This window comes from Lepisosteus platostomus, chromosome 4 (assembly GCF_059453375.1).
Source record: "Lepisosteus platostomus isolate fLepPlt1 chromosome 4, fLepPlt1.hap1, whole genome shotgun sequence".
Classification (NCBI taxonomy): domain Eukaryota; kingdom Metazoa; phylum Chordata; class Actinopteri; order Semionotiformes; family Lepisosteidae; genus Lepisosteus; species Lepisosteus platostomus.
The window spans coordinates 23,332,218-23,358,180 of record NC_142614.1 but is presented as its reverse complement, the minus strand read 5'-3'; the positions used below and the strand labels follow the sequence as shown (position 1 = coordinate 23,358,180).

Below are 25,963 nucleotides of genomic sequence, written 5' to 3'. Positions count from 1 at the left end.
AGGAATTAAAACTCTGCGATGTCAATATTTTAAGTTAAAAATAGGTTTCTGAAATGTCCTACCAGAAGGAGTCACTTTTCTGCATTATAAAATGGTAAAAAGGTACTTATTGTGAACTTAAGTCTTTCAGCATGGGATTACATGAAGGGTAGCAATGTCAAAAATGTATAGTCAAAACTATATATACAGTAGATACTATTAAGTTTATCATTTATAAATGTTTTGAAATGCTTTGGTAAAGAAATCACATAGTAAAATAACTCTTTAGTTCTGAAAATACTTCCACACTGAATCATAAAGCACATAAGAAACTATTTTAATATATTTTTACTGTGGTTTTATTTATAAGAAAAACCTAATTATAAGAAAAACCTAATTCTAGTCCCTTTCCTCCTGAAGCTTAGCATGAGAAGGCATTCTTCACTACAGCAAAAGGATGTGAATCTATTAATTCTGAACAGATGATGCAGAAGTGGAAGAAATTGAAAGTTTCCATTCCCTAGACTGAATGACCACTCTAGCACACCAAAGCACGGACAACTGAAAGACACATTTATAACCAAAAGCTGTCCTGGTAGTGATAGGATATTCATCAGTAAAATCTATTTTACAAAGCATTTACTGTAAAACACTGCACCTAGATATCTAGCAAAAAAGAACTATTTAAAATATTGTTTAATTTACATAATGGTTGTCAACTACATATCGGTAAAAAGTACAAGAAACTTCAACTTATAGTATCTCTGGTTGCTCACACATACTGAGAAATATCCATTTGTTGAATTTCACTCAACACTGAAGAAACAGAACATTGCTCCAGATATAAAATTGTGGAAACATCTTATCTAAACATTCCTCCTGTTCTGTTCACAACTGCTCATCAAAAACAGTAGATATATTATAAATGCATCTTTAATAAAAGGTTTTTTGGATCATATGAAATCACACATCATAACAGCCAAGCGCCTTTAAATGTTCAAAGTTTTGATCTGTACATTTTTTCAAATCTCATATAAACATAACTAGTTTGCCAAGCTCTGCAGTGTGCATGGATTGACAATTCCTAAATACAACAAGGTTTGCTGTTACAGTATAATGTATTCTTAAGCAAGTGGGTCATTCTATGAAAACCATGATAACTACTATTATAACGTTAAGGTTACTGCAGAGTCAGAAAGTCTCACGTAATGTTTTTATTTTGTCATACAAGTGAATATAAACTGAGCTGCAGTTGTTGTTAGTAATGAGAAAGTACATTTCATGTCAAGAGAATTAAATTCTGTTAGAACAAATAAAGCAGATATTACTCCAGGAATGTGCTGTAATGCTGGACACAGTCTTGACATTTCAACACAGAGTAAACAAAAAGTTTCACGTTGTTTGCCATATTGCACTGCAAATGGGAAAACTCACAAACTGTCAAGTCAAAATAACTTCTCTATTCAGTCCTTGTCGCACACTCCATAGATATCTTAAACTGTTAGGGTATCAAGGCTCACATCACGAACAGTAAGGTAGAAGTGGGCAAGAGTAATTTATGCCTGGACATACACCCCAGCAACGTGCGTTTTGAGCATCCCTGGAAACGTTGCATACTTTGGTTAGTTTTCGTCTGTGGTCTGATTCAGTTTTGAAAAATCCTATCACAAGAGAACATACTCATTTTTCTTCAGTCAAATGAAAATGACTGATCTTTTTTTACCAGCAAAATCCACATCACATTATTCAAATAAAGGATGAAAGGTAAGATTTGACATAAAAAGTAGATATGAGCAACACAGGTGACATCTAGTTTGTGTTAAAGTGTTTAAAATGCTGTAATATGAAACTACTGTATAAAATTGAAATTACCTGTTTAATTATTTTTCTTCTTCTTGCTGCCCAGATTATTTTTCAATTACTATTGCTGGAGTAACTTGTTTGTACCGCTGGATAACATTTTAATTCATTTCACAACTCAATAACTCTAATAAATAAAGTAAGGGCTGAAAAAAATAGCAAATTACATTTCTATAAAATAGATAGAATATTCCATATTCCTAGAGTTCTGTTCCAGATAGCATCGACATAGACTGTAGATTAGGATCAGTCAATTGTCTTTGCCGTGGGTTGTGAAGACTTAACCAGCAATTTAATATGCCATTAGGGCACACATTAGGATACTGTAACTGGCCTATTCCACAGCAATTTGTAATGTACTGTTACATAAGGAAATAACACAAGATAACGAAAATTGATGCTTCTATATAAATCTGGGTGTGGATTTCCTGTTTGCATTTCAAACTCACAAGTAAATGAGATTTATCCAGGGGTTGTCTGTTCAGATGCATTATGTTTGTGACTTGGAGAATTATGTTTGTTACTTATGTGTTGTTACTTGGAGAATCTGGAATTAGACTTGAAAGGTACAAAGAAATATGGAATAAAGTATGAGCTGAGCAAATCCAGCACGTCCATTTAGGGATATCTGAACGATCCTGAAAAATAAAAATATACTGCATTGGACTGTGGGAAAAATATCGCGGTGGCATACCTGTTACAAACAAGTTGATTTTTTTAATGTTAATCCAAGGTGGAGTACTGTTCTTCAAGATACTGGCCAGGTGTTTAAGTGTACCTCCAAAAGGCTGTAAAGATCTGCAGTAGCTGAGCTATGAATCACACCTTTCAGATCAGTGAATTGTTGTACGTCTCCACATGAATATTGGATGCCCTCTTCCCTTACCTTTCTTCTTTTCCTTTTTAGATGGAGTCTTCACAGCAGCCAGATCTGCCTGGTTGTTTGCATTTGTCTCTACTTCTGTCGACATGATTGAAGGCCAGCCTCACACAATGCACAGACGTGTCTAAATGAAAAGCAGCTCCTCTAGAACGTTGTTGCAAGCAGCAGACCTCAGCAGCGACACATACTCAATGGAGCCTGTGGGGACACAGTGGAAAAAGGCGATTGGTAAAATGCTCAGCCACTGCTCGGCTTTATTATCTTTAGATTAATGAGCATTAGACTTTCACTATGCGGCCTTGTATGCCAGACACACAGAACAATCACCTTTGTATACGCCAACACGAACCAGGCCAATTCCAGATCTGAAGGGAATACCATACCCAGACGTACAAAAGGGAATTGAATATTTTTAGTCTGGAACACGAAAAGATTATGTCGGAATTTGATTCAGGTATTCAAAATCCTGAGCAGCACTGGCTGAGTCAACTCAATTATTTAAGTTCAGCAGCAACACAAAGATCCAAAGGACAAAAGTGGAAATCAAGTTTAGGGCCAATTAAGAGAAAACAGGAGACACACAGAATTGTGTAGCCAACATTCTAGTTATGTGGTTAAAGCCGACTCATCACTGCAATTTTATTCAAAAAATTTTCAAAGAAGATTATAGCAATTTGTAATGATTTGGGAATATTGATTAAACAAATCTGGAAATAAGGCTGAGTAGATAAGTGAAATCATGAAATCACAGTGAAAAGGCTCCAGAGTGATAAAATGGTAATACGGTATCACTAACATATAGCATTATACCTTACATGGTGTAAGATATTGAAAATAGAGTGAGAACCAATTATCAGATACAGAATTCTTATATAACTGGAAAAAATACATGTAGACAGTTATACAGTAACTTTCAAATCTATTGACCACTGAGATCATAAGCACCACCACACCTTGAGGACATCAAGGGATTTGAGAATGGAAGTATGTTTGACCAGGAGAAAAGCCTACACTAACCACCCAAATGGGACTTTTGAATCACTCCTGTAAGAGTATTGCAACATTTTATTCAGCACCTTTACCTCAGCTAAAACACTTTGAGAAAAACAGACCATCCAAGTTGTGGAGATATTGTTTGGTCAGCCATGCTACCTGCCCTGAATCCGAATGATTTTACCTGTAGGAAGCATGAGTCACGAGATCAAGTATTCCTGGGTAAACCACATACAATTAAGTTGCTGCCTTTAAGTCCTATTATTAAGTTTCTTCTGACATGCTCCAGAATGCATTGGGAAATGTCACTTAACAGACAAGGTTCATGAACTTATTTGGAAACAGGATATGAATATCTAAAGTTTAATGATAGTATAATTACATGGTGTAATTTATAAATGTGCAGTGGTCAAATGAATAAAAGGTACCCCTGTGCGGAGAAGGAAAGGCAAATTGGGACCCTAACAGAATTAAAAAAATATACAAACTAAATCAAACCTGGAATGTATAAATTAAATCTTAGCTGGCACAGAAGTATTTTCCTGTAGTCATATTTCAAAGAGAAGCCTCCAATAACTGCAGCTGCTACAGGACAGAGCAGAAATTGTACTTCAAACCCAGAATCCAAAGCCTAAACCACATATTTACAAACATACTCCAGACCACAGTGAGGTTCAGTTTTGCCAAGTTCTGTGTGTTCTGTACATTTATCATGTTCACATAATCCTAAATTTAGTTTACACAGCTATTTTTTCAAGGAAAGAAATATGCAAGAGGAACCAACATGCACAGAATGAGAAAACAGCACAATTAAATGTTTTTGGATCATATAAATTTGAGTGAACATCAAAGCATACCACCTAAAACAGATGCTTCAAAATGAAATCTACATACAATTAATTGCTACAGCTATAGTACATATACTGTAAATGCTGAAAGAGAACAAGATGTACAGTATAGCTTTGCTTAAAAAAAATAAATTTTGCCTTTCAAAAACCATTTTCCATAAGAAGAGTAAACTTCTTCTTAGGAGCTACTGACATGTTTGTGCATTTGTGTGTTTGTCCAGCCATGCAAAACCACACTGTTGATAGTAGAAAGGCCAGTTTGGCATAATTATAAAACGTCTTCCCATAGACACCCATGGAAGAAAGGAGGACTGAAAATGACTTCAAAAAAACATCAAAACTAAAGATTTTTACATTTTACAGTTCTGTAAGAGAAGAAAAAACTAGGCAGAACTGCGCCCTGGAGACTGCTGTTTTCAATGTGGGTAAGTCATTAGTGAATGGTGACTGGGATTCAGTGGCACCAGTTTGTGTGTAAGTCACAGCACATCTAGCAGAATGCCACAAGAGTTAGATGGTTTTGAAGAACACAGGGATTTCCCCAAACTGTTGGGCTCTTGTTTTTGATGAGAGGTGCACCAGTCCTCCACCAGTAACTCTAATGTTGGAACTGTTGACTCGCAGAATGAAAATAATGAGACGGACCGATTGAATTTTTGTACGTATGTAAAACTGAGTCTGCTTTCTTCAGATCCTCTGCTCTGGCCGAAGAGTTATAGCAGTGAGCCAAGGTGGAAAAGAATTGTTGTTTCCAAACTGGGAAGACTTGCAGGTGTCTGAAACACATGGCACAGGCATCATGTTTAAGCTGACCCCAGTGTACCTATTAAGAAATACCTACAGTACACGAGATTCTCGGATTATTACAAGTGAGATGAGCCAAATTGGTCTCCTTTCAAGGTTTTAAAATAGTTGCATTTCTAAATTTGCTTCAACGAACCTTTCACCCAAGAAGACTGTCCAGGAAACAAATTGAGGTGGGACCAGCATGTAAATGAACTGAATAACACAGGACCGTAGAGGCTTGAGCATGACACTGATTACCACTTCAAAAGATATTAATTCATAGGGATAATATAATATTTATAGTACTCTGCATCATGGTAAAGGCTTAATATACTATTGCTTAGTAACCATACTTTTCAAAATATCAATATATTTCAAAATAGAGCACCTGTTTCTTAACTCTCTGCTGCCCACCAGTAACATCTTTAAAGTTTCCATTCATAAATATGAAGCAAATCATGGAACTGAGAATGTTTCCAGGCTTACACTGTAGACCTACAGTACCATTATAAAAACAGTGTTTTATAATTAGCCTCCAATTCTACCTTCCTCACTTGAGGGGTATCAACCCTAAGTGAACAATGTCATTCAATACATGCAATCCTAAAATACCCATACATGTAATTGGAGGGTAAAATAAAGCTTTAATAAGTCAGTCTATTATTAGAGCAAAGAGCAACAGCTGCTGTCCTATGGGAACAGCTGTGCTCAGGTCACAGAGGAATCTGTGCTCTCATAGGTAAAGGATGTAATAAAGTAACTCATGCTATCATGATGCTATCATGTGATTGGAAAACCCTGGCTGGCATCACAAGGATTTTTTTGCAACACTGACTGTATGAGTCTCATTAATTGGGCTGGATTTGTAACCTCTTCAGCACACACAAGAAAGAACAAACATGCCAGAATGTGTTGTGCTTGAGCCAAAGTCTCCTACTTTAAAAGTGCAATCTTAATAAATGCTCAAAAAATAATACAGGATACTTATACTATGAATCATTTCCCATTTCTGCTGACTAGATTCCAAGTGAGTGTTAGAAAATCCATACTATTTTTAGTACAAAACTATTTTTAATACAGCTAGAGGAAAAGCTACAATTATTTCTAAAATAATTTTAATAGTAAACATGTCATACAGTTCCCTAAGCTGCAAGTACAAGAACACTACTGTATAAAAACATTTTCCTTATCTTAAAGGAAAAATAGATATTTTAGTCTGCATTAAAATGTGTAACATTACTGTAATACAGTATTTTAATCATTTTAACAAAAGCACCGTGCTGTTACTACTGTAGTATCACAGTAGTAAAATATAAAAATACTGTATTTGCTTTAATATAGAAAGATCTCAGGTACACACTGTAGTGTAAATTACTACAGAAAAAAATGATTTCCTCATAATTCTGATTGACACAGAACACAAATGCAGAGACAAGGTTCTCAATGAAAGTTATGCACATTGAATTAAGATTCTGAACAGGATGAGCACACCTTATGCATAACTGCATATATTCTTAATCAGTTTACATCAGTGGAAACGTACCTCTAAGAGACTTCCAGGTGCTCTATTCTTCGACGACTAAGGAGAGAAAATAACTAGTCTGCAGAGCAAAGGTTGTGGATTGTGCAAAGGTTGAGCTATTAAAAAAGTTAATAATTTTGCCCAAGAGGTGACGTCTTTCATGGCTTCCTGGGGAGAACGTGTGACTGCGAATGAACAATCTGAATACTGCAAACAGTTTCGCTTATGTTACAGAACTTTTCTAAGTCACCCTGTATTATTAAATGAGTATATACAATCCCACTGAAGCACATTAGCGGAAATGAAGACTAAGGCCAAGAAGATTCAGTAGCCTACCTGCGGTTACTGTATACTCAGCATTTGTTTCAGGTATTTATTATTCAAGACCATCCTGGAGGTAAGCGAAAACGTGGACAGATCTAAACCTGTCCACGTACACATACCTGTACTATCTGACAGCACACAAAAAGACTAAACTAAGCTAAATCTATTTCGTTTTAAAACTACTGAGCATTTCTCAAATAACAATCTAAACCAACGTGATAAAACATTTTCATCTATACCATAGCAAGTTTTTTTTATAATTTTTCCGTGTTTAAAGAAACAAATCCCTGAAGAGCTTCAACACGTATTAAAAATGTTAAAGGATTCCACTGATTTTGCATCCACAACATCAACCTGCTGACCACTTCCACAGGACTTTTATATTTGTTCCTTGAAGTGTCAATCTCTAGTAATCGCGTTAATATTAACTTGTAATGAGAAAAGGGGTGAAGGTTTAAGCACAAAAAAGAGCTAAGATCAGCCTTTTTTCCAAAGTTTTTATGCATGTTTTGAGGAGTCAGCTGCCTACAGCATAACCCCTGGTGACCTCCAATAATCCATCTCCAGAACCACTTTCACTAGTGAATCCTTAACATTCGAGACTGGGTCAACTCATTCTCATTACGTTTTTTATTGAAATTATTTTTCACAATGTCTTAAATGAAGGTGCTACAAGGGGAGGATAAAATAATAGAAAGCAACATAGGAATAAATTATTAACTAGTAAGGAGTTGATCTGCCCTTTGCCTTCAGAACAGCTTCAGTCCTTCATGGAAGACTGCTATGCACGTTTCTAGCACAATACGGTACCATTCTTGAAGAAGGGAAGCCAGTTTTTAGAGATGAAAGAGGTGGAAATCTAATCCATACTCTACGTTCAAGAACTTCCCATCAAGGTTCAATGATGTTTTGATCTGGCGATTGGGTAGGCCATGAAAGGTGTTTGACTTCATCCCGGTGTGTATGAAACTCACTCTTGAAACTTTTAATATGGGGCGGATATCATCTTGAAATATGGTAACATATTGAAGTAGAATGTTCGCACCATAGGGGACCCCTGCTCCCATAAAATGGTTTTGTATTTTCTTGGCAGTAATTCTACCATGCATATATAATAAACACGTATAGAATCATTATTAATTGCAATTTAGAACCTCAAAATATGATTTCTCTTTTGTTAAGTGTTTCCGTTATTTTGTCCATCCCCTGTATGTAGCCAAATCTCAGAATACAAGCAAGGTTGGACCCATTCAATAGCGAGATGAAAAACGTCTAGGTAGTACCAGATGTCTAGGTATTGGTGGACCAGTAAGGGGCACTCTTCCCTTTGGAACAGAATTCCCACGCCAATGCCTTAGTATGGTGATTGAAGATGTTGTGTAGCAGGAGCTGCCTAGTTGTGAAAGAGACATTAAATCATGGTCCTGGCTACTTGGTCATTAAAGATCCCATGACATTGTAAGAGTAATTGGGTAGAGGTGTTAACCACAGTCTCCTGCTCAAATTTCACTTTTATTCCATTGGTTAGGTAATATCTCACTTCTCCATCTGTTCTCCTGTATAGGTCATCAGTAATGAATCAAGTGACTCCCTTTTTGTATGTGCTTTGGGGTCTTCCAGAAAGAAGAGTGCAATGCAAACAATCATTAACTGCTTCCAATTGAGTTACTTTATTGAACTTTTTTGAAAAGCAGATGTTTTCGATTTGAAGAGAGTATGTACAAACAATTGTCTGTAAAATTAATTCCTTGTATTAACATAACACTTTTCATCTTGAAGGATACCAAATTATTATATATAATTATAAAAGTTACATTTTTTTTTTAGGGTCAATATTTTTCAGTATTCAAAAATGAAATCAAGTAAAAAAAATACTTTCTGCTGCTTAATTGCCAGGCATTAGGAATAAGTGGGTGAACTGAGGTTGAATAACAGAACAGGATTTCTAGCAATAAAGCAGGATTTCACTGTGAAAGTATACGTCACACTACCATCTACTGTGTATATGAATATTAGATATTTATCTGCTTCAGGTGACTTAACAGCTTGGATAATGGTAATTATTATTATCTAATAAACAAAATAACAAATTTAAAAGGTTTCTACTGCTACTTAATTAATTTGATCATTTTGAAAGAACAAAGCTCCAGCCTTCAAAAATCTTTCCAGAAGAACAAAATAGTACATATTTTGTACTTGTACACAAACTCTCTTGATAATTAAAAAAACATTAAATCTGTCTGCCATGCACAGTTGCACAGTGTACGGCTATGAAAAAAACCCAAATGTACTAGTGTTCAGAAAATATAAAGTGAGAGAACAATAGATGTAAACATCTTCTTTCCTCTGTTCTGGTGCCGTTGGCTGAGCCAGCATCCCTACTTATCTCCCTGGCCCCCTGCACGAAAGCTATGTCTTACTTGTAAATATTCACATCAAAAGGGGTGAGGGCAGGGGCAGAGGAAAAGGACTGTGCCAGAATTTCGCACTGCCTGGAGTGAATGGAGACCACACTGTACAACAGAGTTCAAAACATCCAGCAAAAATGTACCAGTACAGTGGGGGTCCTTGATGACTAATTACATCACTGCAGCAAGACAAAATGAACACTGACAGTCGACAAACCTTGGAAATTCACTTCTAGCCAGTCCAAGAATATAATGTACTACCTACAGTATGTGAGCTTATTAGTCGAGTCACCTTTTAAACATTACTGTAGAACCAAAATACTGTTGATATTATTATTTAGCCTACCTCAAACTGAACTGATTAGGACACCATAGTTTTATGCCTTTTACAGTAGGTTAAACTTTATGAAGTCTTCTGGAACTAAATTTAAAGTTCAAGTACGTGCATACTGTATGTACCTAAAGCATTGTCTTGTACCACAAATACAGATATTGAGGTTTACGTGACATGCAATCCATCTGAAAGTGTCTTCCTGTCTCCATTTGTAAAATATGAGGTTTGTATCTGATTATTGAAGACAATGACTAAAAAAACGTTAAAAATATAAATTTTGCCAAATTCACCACCAGTATCAGTATTAAATAAAATGTAATTTATATTATTCCTATTCTTAAATGTATTTCTGTTACCATCTACTGACACAACTCCTAAGTGATGAAAATAATCCAGTGCTTATTTCCATGGTAATTGATAAATCAAAGTATTAATCAAAGCACAAACACATTAAAGTCCATAGAAAGGATTATCAAAGGATGAATAAGAAAACATTCTCAACATACCTACAATAAGGAAAAAAAACTGTTTATATATACACTGTATATAAACACCCTGAATATGAAGAAAATGAAATGAGAAGTCAAGAAAACAGCACTTCTAAAGCATGCAGTATGTAACCCTCACCATGTTTAGAAAAACATAGTAAAAAATGGATCATTAACTATATTAAAGCAGAAAAACTTGATACAATGATAGGCCAGACTGGTAGAGTCTCTTTTGGAGTACAAGTACTCGCATCCACTTTGCTTTGCAGCAGCAGCCCTTGAAACATGGTACTGTAGATGTTCACAAGTGTGCAATGTTATTCATGAGAGCCACACCGCTCTTCCATCCCAGACTTTGGCAACAGAGCATGTTGTTAGTGGAGCAATAACAAAACTCTCCCAACAGTCAATACAGAAGCATAACCCATTGATTGAAAAAAATGACAGTGAAACATGCGGTCAAAAAAATGGAGATCAATTAAAATACTGTAATCAAAAAGACCAACAATCCTTACATGTTGGTCTTTAAAATATTGCATCAAAGAGGAGACCATGTGCTGCCCATACCAGTTATTTACAGCACACAGGCACCCCCTTTTCAACCCTCACTTCAATTTGAGCATTTTTCATTCTTTTATCACCTTTCAATGTTAAAATAAAAACTTTAAAAAATTAATTTATAAAAAACATGTACTCTTGACAAACTGATCATTAACCTTTCCTGGGGATATTGTTGATATCTAAGTCAATTCTAAGGTTAGTAAACACATTCATTTATCATATTGCAAGGCATACTGTATATTTCAAAGGGCAAATACTAAATCTTGTATTGAAGGGCTCATTTACATAAAGTATGATCAACAGGTGCTACCACACGGTAAGCTTTATCACGTAACCAATGAAGGCCTTAATCATCTGTAGCTTGTTCTCCAAAGCAACATTTTGCAAAGGTCAAGAGTCTATCAACGATAGACATGAATCTTATGTTGTTGAAAATTGCACTTAGGGATCATGTTTCCACATCAAGTCATACAGATTAATATTAAAATTCAACCCCTGGTAAAAAGCAATTATATTTATTGTCTTTTAGATAACACAGATAATGAGCATGTATCAGCTTAACACAATTACTGTACTGTTACCCTTTGCAATCACAAAACAGGAAACTATTAACTGTTTTATAACTTTACAGAATGACACAGTCAGGAAATTTAATTTCCATTAATAAACTGTAAAACATTAAAGTTTTAAAACCTTCAAGACACCTTACTATAACCAAAACAATTCCTCATTAAATTGCTAAGAAAGAAAGTGAAATAGTTTTATACTTTTCAGCACAAATATGAGACTGCAATGTAATTTTATTACATGTTTTCTGACCACATCTATCTCAAAGTAGATAAATAGCACCTAAAGGATAAAAGCCACCATGCTGTAATGGATAATCTTTCTTAGCTTTGCCCTATGTACAGTATCTGTGATCTGCCATGAAAGTGTTTTGTACAGCTAAGTTAATGGTGTGGTGATACCTAGATATTAGATTATATTAACAGATATTAATATAATTTACCATCTGGATTTACCTAGATACCAGGAATCAATAATGGTGATATTCCATTGAAAACTTAAGCCATTTTCCTTAAATTATTTAGCAAGCCTTCTTTCTGTAAAGCACTTAAATAAGATGGATTAAAACCCTTTGGTGGGGTACACATGAATATTGATGGGCAATGCATAGTAAATGCAACAATCTTTTACAACAACAGCTCAATGCAATAATATCATTCACATTTTAAAGTGAGAGCAGAGAGGTTTATTGTGTGTTTGAGAAGCACTGCTCACAGGATAATAAAGTTCCCAAGTCAGAACATGACTAAAGAGATGACCAGGCCTTGACTGAGTAATGAAGATATCTTCAGGTTATCAGCAGTCTCTCTCAGAGACTTTGTCTGGAGAATGAGATATTCTGTTTCATCTTACAGCAGGCTATTCCAGAGAAAACAGGGAACTGGCTCAGCGAGAGACAGGCCACAACCAGGAAAGCAGAGGGTCACAACCAGGAAATCCAAGGCTGTCACAGCCTCCTGATCCTTCTGTATAATCAACTGCAGTTGGTCCAGAACTAGAAATGTCAGAAATAGCCTGTGCATCAGCAGACTGATTGTAGTTTGTTTTCTGATTAAAAATGATCACCATGCTCAGAGGCTGTCCAGGGGTAACACGTTGACAGCTGAGAGACAGGAATAGTGATGGAACATTCCACAACAGGATGATCAGTTCAATGCAATGGCAGAACTGTGTTAATACACACAGAGGTCATACTCAGTACTAGCTTTGTCATCTTTTCATTTTGACAGTGCATCTTAAAAAAAGTTTTCATACACTTAAATAAGATTTTTTGATACTTCCTACTTTTCATCAAGTTTTTCTACTGAAAACTTAATAAAATGTAGGTTTCTTTGATTCTGCATTCTATGATATTGTTTGATACCGATATTTAAAATATTAAAGTCCAATATATATTTAATAAAGCAGGTAAATTTAAAGTTAATTTACTTTAAGTTTCATTTCATCACACTGCTACTCACACTGCTACTCATTTTGAAAGGATTCTCTGCACTGTCTCAAAAGATTATACACTCTCCAAAGACTTATTATTAATGCCAAACCATTGTGAATTACTATTTCAATAAAGAACAAAATATATGTAAGACTTATTGAACAATAACTTTAACATCCACAAAATTTAAAGATGAAAGCTAGTTTCCACTGTACTTTGTTAAAGAGCCATTTATTACAAATTACTGTAACCTTTCATTAAATGATGTATACATTTATATATACTCTATGTAAAAAAACATACATATGCTGTTTATTGCAGAGCAGCAATGTATCTGCTGAAAATTTAAGTAATTTAACTACTGTATCACCAACAGTTTTATACCAATCATCCACTTCCACTTGTAAACATCAAGCGTATGACACCAGTTCTGCAGGGAACATCTTTCACATTATTTGAGACTTAAGTGAAACAATTTAAAATTGAATAGTTCCATCTGGTTATTTGACAATGGGTTTATGTAAAGAATGTATTTCCTTGGTATGCATGGTATTTTCAAGGGCCAGCATTAGGTCACAAGATCATATGTAGTGCTGATGAGCAGGAAATGAGCATCAGTATTACCTAACAGCCCTATGAGCACAGAAAAAGATATACAGTAGGATTCCCACTGCATTTGTAATGAATGGATTCATCACCACTATGTGCCAAATGTGAAAAAAAAATGCAAGTAAAATATAAAACTATTCTTTCTAAGTAATTATTCACAACGTAGACCTGGCTTTAAGTGGCATTGATGCTAAAGTCAGCCCTTATTACCCAATGTCTTTTAAGACTGCCTTACAAGCAAAGGAACAAATAATTTTCTTTTTCAGGTCTTTCTGATGTGAATTTGTTTTCTTTACGAGGCCTAAACCTCATGTTTCCATGCTAACTCCCACACTGGTTTGAGTTTGTGCTGTGGTCAGTGAACTGCTTTTACATTGAAGTGCCGAGTCAGAACGGCAATAACTTCATTTCAAAATACACCTGCAAAAACAGGTCGAATCCAGAAACCCAATAGCATAGGGTCTTTGAAAGTCCAAGTCTAGCATTCTTTACAGACTTATTTCAGCATCTTTATTTATGCAATTCTCATATCACCAGTGGTAGGCCCATTAAAATACAGTACTTCTCCAGATTCCACACACTTTTGGACAAAAAAAAAAATGAACACCAAAACCTCAAGTTCCATGTTTTTTATAGGATCCTAATCACAAAAGGAAAGATTTCCTGCCATGAAATTTATTTTTACAGTACAAATTGAGAATCTTGCTCAAAGAAGGTGTGATCACAAAAGCAAAAGGCAAGCAATGCTAAATGAATCAAGCTGCTCATAAGAATTAATACATGTTGTTTTTCCAAAATGCTAACTAAAGACCTTCCAAATTAAAGTGAGCAGTGGATTTTCCTAAAACACATCACAGATTGTACAGCAGGATAGGAATAATACACCAGACCAAAATAACACACCATGCCGTGTTTGTGTCTGCTTGGGTTTTATTAGACACAGATTCTCAATGTAAACAAGCTCCTATTAGAGTGGCAGAGTTCTGAATTTTAAACGGAAGGGTACTAAACAGAAAAAACTCAAGATAAGATTGAAGATAAGACAGGAAACAGAAGGGTTTAGAGCAGCTGGCAAAGATCACCGACATGCAGTGCTGAGGGCAAGTGAGGAAAATGGCTATATACACATTTTGGATAAACGTGCACATGCTCAAACAAACCAAAAAAAAAAAAATAGGCAAGTGTGGAGTGAACTTTGAAAGAACTCAGTTCTCCTTTAACTCTTAAGTTACAGAAAATGGCCAATGAAGAGTTACCATACATTTTAGTTGTTTAGTAACCCAGAATAAGTGTCACTTTGCCCTGTTGAGCTCTTGTGTCAGCTAGTTTTAAAAATATATATAAATAAAAAAGACAGTCTCAGCAGTCCCAATAGTACTTTACTTACTAAGGCTTACAAGTTAACCAATTGTAAAGATAGCAAAATAATTCCTTCGACCCTTATCTTCCCCCAAAGGAGAATAATGATTTTACAGTGGCACTTCCTGGAAAGCAAGGACAAAGCATTAGATGGTGTAAGTGCACTGTCCTTCTGAAAAATAAAACTACACTTTTGTAGCAGAGAAAATGTATGCACTAAATGTAAACTAAGAGAAAAAAACCACTTTTTGCTTTTTATATCTACAAGTACAGAAAATTCAATTATCTAGAAATAAATATGAACAAGTACAGACAGGAACCTATCCAAACTTGCAAGACTTGAGTAATATAGCCACAATGACAGTAAAAACTGTGAGAGGTCTATCTAAAAACCACTTCATACAATGTCAAGTAAAATGAGATCGGAACAAACAGGGCACCAATAAACACAGACCAACATTCAAGTCTCAGGTCGGTTTTTAATATACTAAAATGTGCAAAGACAAACCCTTCGAAGTTCTGACAAGGCAAAACCTGAATTGCTTCTCGAGCACAAAAACCTCATACAGGGATGAAACCACTTCCAGAGACTTGTCAAACTTTGAAAGAAAATCTATGAAACAAGCATAGCATATTAAAGCATATTAAAGCCTAGTCTAATTATCTGTCTTAATTTTTACAACACCCACACAATGAAAGTTTCACTGCATCAATGGCCAAGTATGTTGGTGGTTCCATAATTGTATATGCCTGTTTTAGCTCTGTAGCTTCTAAAACGTGCCCAATCATTGTCTGAACCGCATTGCCAAGCTGCAGTATCTGCAGACTTGTAATAGGAAAAGGATCAGTTCTGAACCAGCCTGCATAACTACTTGATTTGATCAAGGGGTTGTGAAATATTCCATGTGGATCAAGAGGAATCCATTACTGTTAGGATCTCATTCGGTATGTTGCTTACATGATAGAATGGATAACCTTACATCTCAGCCCCAACACATCTCACAGAAAACAAGGGAACTTATAATACTACTAGTAGATACTACTGTACATAAAAAAGTTTCACTTTCTGCAGTTGTTTATATTTTAAAAGTACAGCTACTTAAAATATTCCTTTAACACTGCATATTCCATATATTTGGTATACTAAATGGGATGGAATATTAGGAAGCCTATAATCAACCTCTCAAGAAAGTACATACTTTAATAGAAAATAAATTATTCAGAATGTACATTTTCTCCTGAGTGCCTCTCTTGTGGGCTGAATATCATCTCCCTTAAGAGTCCATTCTATAGTCAGTGTGTACTCATGCAAATATGACATCTCCTTTTGACAAACCGCTTAATTCATATAAACTAACAAGACAAACTTTTTTATTTTAATCTTTAATCTTTTTTGTTCTTAATATTGACGACATTAAGATTGGACGTATTTGTTTTAAAGGAGAAAATAATGGGCGTACAGTATAGTGTCTATATACATTAGATTTAAAAGTTCCAAGTTTTCTTAAAACAAAGCAAAAGTAAAATGACTTTGGAGTTTAATAATCCACTGCACTAATTTAGCAAGTCGCCTGTGAATTTGGAGGCAAAGGCAAAAAAAAAAAAGCTGTACCGTTCAGCACTGGAGAACAAACACTAAATCACTTGTACCTCACAGTGGGTACAGGAAACGTCTTAGAGCGCCTTTTAAATCTGGATCCCACACGTGAAAAGGAAAAAAATCGATCGGCTTAGTTGTGGCATCATTTCAGTCGACACAGATGCAAAGTGATTTTCAGTGCGGAAGTGATAATTTGGTAATATAATTTAATTCCGCGAAAGGACAGATTTAAAACTGATTTTTAGAACCACGTTATACTGATGAAAATACTAATCCAAATGTGTCATTTAGAACGCTGGATAGTACATCTAAAAAGGCTGAAAACTGCACATCAGCTACAAAGAAAACGGTGATAAAATCTGTGGAGCCGAACCTAATTGTTCTTCCACGACGTGGGTAAAGTAATCAAATGGCTCCATGAAGATTACTTAAATACAGCCTGTACATTCCAGGATTATTCTTGTCAATTATGTGACGTTTATTTGCAGACTGTATCGCGTTTCTTCTTTACCGTTTATCAAGTCGGGCTCATCGACATGTAAATAAAGTCGAGTGCAGTAACTCTTACAAATGAATCGCAGTAAAATCTCATCTGTCATGTGTTGAATCTGAATAGAGTGCTCATTGAATCTCGGTAATTACCTGGGATTGTCAACTATGAACAACCGCAAAATCAACACAAATACAAACGATAGAAAGGGGAAAAAATACTAAGAATTTTCTTAATTGGAAAATTTAATTTTATACACTCACAATGTCTCAATTCATGTCTCCACTTGTTAAATTTAGCAGATTTAACCCAATCATAGTAGTTTATGTATCTTTAAACACTAGTTACATCCATGCACCTCAAACAAACACTGTTGCTCTTTTACAAAATTGCATAAATACTCGAGTCGAGCACATTTAACAGACAATCCGAGTTTCCCTAAAAAATAAGTTTATTACAAACTTGCTAAAACGTTGCAGTTTTCACTTACCGGTGACTAACTTCGCTTACTGATTCTACATGTTCCAATGGGTCTCCCGGCCGGCAGATAAGACAGTACGGGGGCCCTGTTAAGTCGTTTCCCTTCCCTGATGTGGATTAAGGCAAGTTCTCAGCGATTCAGATATGGTTCTAATCAGATGTTGGCAGCTAAGAACTGCCCAGGAATGCGCTGTGATGTTGCTGCAGCCTGGGCCGGGTTACTCCCCCACAGTGTGGAGCTGCTGCTATTTAAGTATTTTAACCCACTGTGCGCCATACCTACTCCAAAATGCTTCTTTTACCGTCTTTAGCCGCTCACTCCAAGGCGACTAAACCTGAGACTTATAGTTTAGTCACATTCAATAAAGTAGTTTTCTTTTTAGAAGTAGGTGCTAAGTTAAAACCTTTTTAAAGTCAATTTCACAAGTTCTTTTTTCTTATATTGAAGTAGTTCATTCATGTTCTAAACTTTAGGTAATCCGAAACTAAAAATAAATGGAGGTTCAATACCTACTGCATTTGCAATTAAACCTTCACAAATATATGCGGAGCAGTGGCTCTGTGGCTAAGGATCTGCGCCTGTGGCTGGAAGGTTGCCGGCTCAAATCCTGCAGCTGGCAGAGGAATCCTACTCTGTTGGGCTCCTGAGCAAGGCCCTTCACCCCAACTGCTCCAGGGGTGCTGTACTATGGCAGACCCTGCGCTCTGACCCCCAGCTTCTCTCCCTGTCTGTGTGTCTCATGGAGAGCAAGCTGGGGTATGTGAAAAGATAATTCCTAATGCAAGAAATTGTAAAGGGTTAATAAACTAATGTTATATCAGCCAGTTTTTTTACCACTTTATGGTATAAGGGGTAGGTTTAAAAAAGTTAAGTACCTGTATTGATCTTTAGATTGCTTTTTTATTAACCGTGTCCTCAAGTAACATTTAGATTTGTGGCTGTTTACCTACAGACACCTACTGTATAACTACAAGAAGAATAAATTGTAAAAAGGAAAAGTGCATCAGTGACCGTTAGCACGTAATCTGTACTTCATACTGTATTTGTACTGTCTACACTATAAATTGAAGAAAGCATAGTTTCCTATTGAAGCACGAGTATCCAAACAAAATTATTATTTTATAGTGTGTGATGTGGATGCCTAGTTTATAAAGATGTAACATAATATCTAATGTCATTCAAGATCAGCATATACAGTACTGTAGGGACAATATTATACTGTACATGTTGCTCAAAAAGTGGTTATATCAACACGTACTGAGTGACTCATCCCTCACTGGCTTAAAAAGTACATTCCTTCTTTTTCCAGGAAAAATGTCGAAATCCATTTTTGAAATATGCAAACAGAAAAAAGTGTTTGAATTAGAAACATTATAATTACAGTTACCTTGCAAAATAAATTCACCCCCTTCCAATCTTGTCCTGTTTTGCTGAATTATAAAACATGTACAGTACATCTTGCCAATGCAAATAATTTAAATCAAAATTTGAATGCTCAAAACAAATATTTGTATGGGTGAAAAGCACAAAACTGCAAGTTACCAAGAACCGCAAAGAAGAATCAAAAACTAAAATGTATATTGCATAAGTATTCACCCCATTTGCTATGGCAGGCCTAAATTATTTCAGATGCAGAAAATTACTTTGAAAAGTCTCACAACTATTTGAATAGCTCTGTCTGTGTGCAATTGTAGAGGTTCACACAATTTCAGAATAAATACACAAGCTTCTGTAAGGTCCCTTAGTAAATTTCAAACAAAGATTCAACTATGAAGATTAAGGAAATTTCAAAATAACATGGGGATAGGGTAGTAGAAAGGCACAGATCAAGAGAAGAGTAAAAAATGTCAAAGCATGGTGAAGTCAATCATTAAGAAATGGAAGGCATATTGTACAACCCAGACACTGTCTAGATCAACCTGTCCTACCAAAATGAGCAGCTGTGCAAGGAGGAAACTGGTTAGGGATGTCACTCTGAGGCCAACAACTTTGAAAAAAGAAAAAAGAAATAATAACTGAAAACAATTTCACCTCAAATCCCACATGACATTTGCTATATAACATTTAAACAGTACTACAGTCATGTGGTACTGTAAAAAGGTTTTGTAGTCAGATAAGTCAAAATCTGAACTTTTTGGTCAAAGTGCAAAATGATACATTTGTCACGAACCACACACTGTGCATCACCTAGTCAACACTATCCCTGCTCTGGAGCATGGTGATGTCAGCATTATGTTATTGGGCTCCGGAGGGACGAGGAAGCTTGTGAAGACTGAAGGGAAAATCGCTGAAGAGAAATACAGACAAAAAAAAAGGAAAACATAAATCTGAAAAAAACAAAAATGTTGTTTCAGCAGGACAGTGACCTAAAACACAAGGCCAGAACTGCTCTAGAGTGACTTGATCCTAGAACGTCACATCCTTGAGTGGACCGTCTTTGGCAAGACTTGAAAGTTTTTCATCAATAAACCCCAACTAACTTAACCAGGTTTGCGAAAAAGAATGAGTGAAAGTTCTGTATGGTTGGTAGAGACTTCTACAAAACGTCTCACAGATGTCGTTGCTGCCAAAAAGTGCTTTTATCTATTGCTTTACATCACTCCAGAGGGGGTGAATACTTAGGCATCAACATATTTTAGTATTGGATTTTTCTTGGCAATTTCTGATGACATTTATCTTCTTTTACCCATAGAAATGTCCAGTTTGAGATTTTACATTTTGATTTAGAATATTACTTTAAATATGTGTATATAGATCATTTATAATTCAGCAAAAAGGGACAGTGTGGGAGGGGGGTGAATAGTTTTGCAAGGCACTGTTTACCTTATGCCAAGACATAGTCCATCATTAATGGTGCCAATTGTGGATTTGGATGAAAAATTAATGAAAGCGTTTAAAGAGCTGAGAAATGTAAACTGATTTACTGTACATTACTGTACTGTATAATCAGTGTCCTGATTGTTTGTTGGGGTGGAGCGGTGGCACTGTGGCTACGGATCTGTATCTGTGGCTGAAAGGTTGCTGGTTCAAATCCTGTGGCTGTTGGCCTACTCTGTTGGGCCCCTGACCCCAGCTGCTCCAGGGGTGCTGTACAATGGCTGACCCTGTGCTCTGACTCCAACCTTTTCTCCCTGGTTGTGTGTCTGTCTCTCAGGCTGGGGGTATGTGAAAAATATTAATTCCTAATGCAGGGAATTGTATATGGCTAATTAAGTGATCTTATCTTCTCTTATTAGCAAGCAACAATCTGAAATATAGTGTGCAGTAGCCTGGATTGATCTTGAAAAAATATTTATATTTATAAACAAAAAATAAGCACCTTCAATATGCTAAAGATTTTTATTACTTTAAATATGAATGTATTGAATGGATAATTATTACATTATCAGACTTCCATCCTTGGAAAATGGGGAAGCTGTTTAACATGCAACGAGTGGCACGGACTGTCTTGGTGGAACAGAAATTTGAAATCAAGAAAAAATAAATAGAGAGTATGTAAAAGAAACTTGTCAATCATGGTACCCTCTTTTGTGGTATGTAAGTGATCAAAAGGTTGGGCTTAATGGCACAATATCAAATATATTTTTTAGTATCCATAAACATTTTTCGGAGTGTAACTCTGATCTGTTCAAACATGCTCTGAGAGATGATTGTATGGGAACAATATTCTGCCCAAGAACAACTCAATAATAGTGTATACCATGAATTGTTGAAGAGGTAGATTTGATGAACCTTTAAGGCACTTACAATGCATATTACTTGGAATGATCTTGGGAGACTTTGCTTTTTGTTGGTCTACTACAGTCACGTATATTTGGTTAGAGCTAGACCTCTATATCTCTAAAAAGAAAACCACAGACTGACCACATATTAAACAAAGTTAGCTCTTTATCTTATTTTTAGAACGTAAAGACTAGAATATGCTTTAAAGCATGTTGAGGCCCCCTACTGTTTGTATTATGAACATTGATACTGGTTCAACTGTTGTGTGGAATGTTTTGATTTGTATTAATTTCTCACTAAATTTTAAAATAGTAATAATTTAGGCAAGATTTGTTGCCATACACAATACTTTGTGATTTTTAGGTCAGTTACAGCTATTCATTTATTCGTATTTAACAAAGAGATCAGAAAAACACACTGCAGTACCCTTGTTAAAATTAGTGTATGACTCACCTCTTACTTATGTCTATGCCCCATATTTTTGGAATAAATACATTTCAAAATTTGCACAATGAGTTTTTCAGTGAAAGTATGCTGTGATACAAATGAGTTTTTGGAATGTCTGTACTCTGAAGGAAATTAATTGTTCCCCAAGTCAAAGTTATGTTTAAAAACTAGTACATACAACTTAAATTTCTATTACACTCAGCACTAAGGAATGTAATAGATATGTCTTTGAAACATATGGTAACAATTATGAAAGACATTTCTAAGGGACTTTGAAATGTTATGATTTCAGCATATGGCAGCAGAAAAGAACATACCGAATGCCATAATTTTCTCGCAGTTCTCCAGTACTTTAAATATATCAAAACCTAGTGTTTAGCAAGACACTACCACAAAAAGTAAACATGACAAAATAAACAGCTTGTAAGGTAGGGTTGATAAGCTGCCAAACAAGTAGTATTTTTTAGTAAATTTCTCTCCTTCTGTAGTTGATTTGTAAATGATTGTGATTGTAAAATAGTTTTTTTTTAGTATCTTCTTGCCAAATCAATGCTGTGGGTGATATAAATGACAGAATTACATCATATGCAATTACCAAACTGTTCCTGGCAACATATTCAGACAGTAGGCTTACAAATACTATACAGGTGCCATGTAGCCATTACTCCTTGGAAAGTGTATTGTCACTGTGCTTTATGCTGACCCTACCATGTCACCTGGTTCCTTCCTCATCTTCTATGAAGCTGAGTTGAGGTAATAATTTATTGTCTCTCTATCAAGCAGTAGCATCATCTTACTTAATCTTTTAAATTATCTTCCTCCTGCACTTGCTAGTCCAGGCTGTGTACACAGCCAAGAATTCTTCCAGGATCTTTTGGGCTCTGTGGATTTTGAAACTTTTTAGAACTAGTGAGAGCTGGCTGCTAGTTTTTCCTTTTCTTTCTTTTCCTACTTTCTTTTTAGGAAACACTAGTCTTCTGACTTAACATTTTTTGCTGATGCATCTGATGGCAGCTGTTTGTCTGGACCACTACTGTTCCTTGACAAAGTCTTGATCTGAGTCGACATGCATATGGCGACAGTTTGAAGGCCTGACCTTGAAGGCAACTTTTGAGAGAACTCCTCCTTGAGCCTCTTCAGCTTGAGCATTGTTGACTTCAGTTTTCTTTTGTTAGTCCAAGACTTGATGATTTTAGCTTCATCCTTGATACTCCTCATGGTTACAGTTCACACCTTGACAACCATTCTTTCAAGGAGATTTCAGACCTCGACAATTCTGTCTTAGGTCCTGACAGAACACGCTGAGACCCAAAGACACTTCCAGCTGCAGGATATCTCTGCTTGTGCACTGCTTTGGTTTGGTTGGCTGTTCCACAGAGATGCCTGTTAGATCTTTAGGACATGTCAAGTCATAGGGTTTTCATCCTGTGACCATTGTTCTGTCTTGTGACTGAGAGTGTATTTGATGTTGGCATGTTAGCAAGGACACTTTGAGCCCCATTATACATTACATAGCTGTTCTTGGTTATGTAATGCTACAGTATGTACAGTATCCTTGTATTGATTCATCCAACCTTTTACTATTCCTCTTCCTTGCAAGTACAGCTAACTGCAGGGCATGATAGGTTCAGAAGGCTGCCAGTTGTCTGCTGCCATCTCTGCTTCTTTCCAACATTGCACACAGTGCAGAAATGAGCTCCCTTAATTTGACAGGCATGTGAGTCCTTCACAGGTCTGATTTTGAAAGACCTGGTTTCGACTTTGACCTGATATTAATGAACCCAATCCAAAACCGCAATCCAGTGAATTATTACCCACAGTCCAACTTGACCTGATATAGAGACAAAAAAGTAGTAGTTTTAAAGCTTTACATGTAATCATTATTAACTAAATGTAATATTAGGCCTATTATTTTCAAAGCAATAACAATTTTAAACAATTAACTATAAACTTTTTAACTACAGTTACAAATGTTACTATTGCATTTAAAACACTTAATCAGTGTAAAGCACTGGTTGCCAGAAATGGCATGGTGAAGAAGCAAGCTATTTGGGCCAAGTGAGGTAACATGGAAGAGTGCTCTTTCCACCTGGATGGGAGATGAAAAGTCTTTGTCTTTTGGAATTTAACATTCAGAATCCAATTGCACTTCTGGGGGCAAAGAAGTATCATAGCTGGAGTCTTTGACATCTGATTAATCCACAGACAAAAACATATTTTTCTTTTGCTGTGATTGTTCCCTTTACTATAGAATTTTGTGTCTCTTTAGCCTATTAGGTCTTTCAAGGTGCAGTAACATTGTGCTTTAATGGAAAATGTGACAATTTATTGTGACGATGAGAGAGACATTTACTTTTCAGGGTTGGCATTTACTGCCACTTGAAGCAGGCTGTAGGTGATGTTTAAGTTGTTCCAACCAAACAATTGTGAGGTGTGGTGTCAGAGACTTTGAATCTTCTAGAGTCAGTGTTGCTTCTGTGAAATACTAGAATAAAAGATACCAGACTTTCAGGGCTCTCAAAACTCTAACCAGTGATCTGGTTTTCTTTCTCCCTTATCTACTGTCTCAGTATTGTACAAATTTCCTCATTCTGGGAATACATCGTGTTATATGGCAGAGTTAAGCAGCAGCATAGCAATTCAGCCAACAGCACTTGGAGGGCAAAATATTAAGCTTCTGATGTGTCCCACCTACCTTTGAAAACACGTCGTCCAAATTAAAATTCCACAGAGACATTATAATTAAAAATATTAAAAATAAAAATACTACTAAATTAATAAGCCTTGCAGATATTTTTAAAACTTGACTGCATGTTTTGATGTCTATTAATTGCTCCAAGGGAATGGGTGACAGCTATATAGTGAATCCTCTGATTTCCTAGTACAAAGAATAGAAGGGATATAACTTGACTTTAGCCTTGGAAAAGAGATTGAGTGGAGGAAGAGGTCTTCCTTCCTCCCTGCAATACTTTCCATGGTTTGCTGACAGTGACAAGAGGATATAGGCCAGTTTGAAAGCATTAAAGTTCAAAATTGTCTTGCAATCATTTTCATCCTTTTCTCTTTGGAATGATAAATTATTTTTATCTCATTCTCACCAAATGCAATCAAAGATGCTTTTCCTCAGACTTCAGAATACACAATTCTGTTCCCACTCTGTCATTCATACGTTCTTTTCAACCCAAGGGCTAACTAGGACTGTGCATGGATCTGAGGTGGATTCAGAAGTCACTGCAGTAATGAAAAAAGCTCAACTGGTTTTAAAACAAACACACAATGGACAATCCAGACAATGTTCCAAACACTTTCCAGAACCAAGTTAGGCATCATACTGCAGATCTATGGTCGTTGAACAGACTAACATACATACAATCTTACTTTACTGTGAATGAGCAAGTGTTGCAGGATTCATAGCTATTAGTCACTATCAATACTTTCTGGAATGGACATCAAATAACTGTTCTTGCCTTTGATCAGGTATTTACATACAGTAGGAGATCTAAATGATACCAAACCAAAAGCTTTGTCAGATACTGAGCACTTATTCTTATTGTTTTTTTAGATAATCCATAATCTCCTCCAAACAAAAAATGATGGCAAGAATAACATAATTTCCATTTTTTTGTACTTGTTTTTTGGATAGTTGTCTTCAAGTCATTTTCTTGACTGACAATTCAATTCAAAGAGGGTTATACTTTTGAATGATGCCATTAGACACTGATTGATGATGAGACACATTGTCTCCCAAATTCAATTCAATGTAATTTAGAATATTATAATGAACAGTGTGTTTTCACCTCCAAATAGACCTACTCAAAACACTGAAATCCTAACACCTCAAAAGAGGGATCTGTAAGAACTGTGTGAAAGACTTCACTAATTAAACACTAGCAGATATTGTTTTTTTCTCTAGAATAAAACATGAAATGTCTAACTGAATATGAGTATTGACACAACATAAATGTTCTGTCTGTGAAGTATGCCTCTTACTTCCTATTTAATGACTAGTATGATGTACTGTATTTGTGTTAGTATTTAAAATCTAAGATTAACTGGATTAAGATGAAAGACACTTGGTTACCCATTGGCTATTTGAAAGAATTTAAGTTAGAAAGGTAATTCCAGTACTGAAATATGGTATTTAAAAGTATCAATGTATTTGACTGAAAATATGGATTATAATATTGGCCTAGTCAAACAGTAGTATAATCAATACTGCAAAGTGGTGCACAAACAAACAAGACAATTAGGAATATACTCACCTGGACA

General features: G+C 35.7%; 1 protein-coding gene across 5 annotated transcripts in view; it reads right to left on the bottom strand.

Annotated features, from left to right (window-relative positions):
- LOC148672975 (disabled homolog 2) overlaps positions 1–25,963 on the bottom strand; it is a 50,043-nt gene that overhangs the window by 16,513 nt on the left and 7,567 nt on the right. Inside the window, exons 1-3 of one of the 5 annotated variants that reach the window (XM_088629069.1) lie at positions 6,893–7,032; positions 5,209–5,339; positions 2,726–2,920 (exon numbers count right to left, since the gene is read on the bottom strand). In XM_088629069.1, coding sequence (XP_088485195.1) covers positions 2,726–2,810 — 85 coding nt within the window. In that variant the 5' untranslated portion in view covers positions 2,811–2,920; positions 5,209–5,339; positions 6,893–7,032. Of the gene's footprint in view, positions 1–2,725; positions 2,921–5,208; positions 5,340–6,892; positions 7,033–17,533; positions 17,737–25,963 lie in introns of those variants that run through there. The other 4 variants (XM_088629072.1, XM_088629068.1, XM_088629070.1 and 1 more) reach the window with 4 other exon arrangements.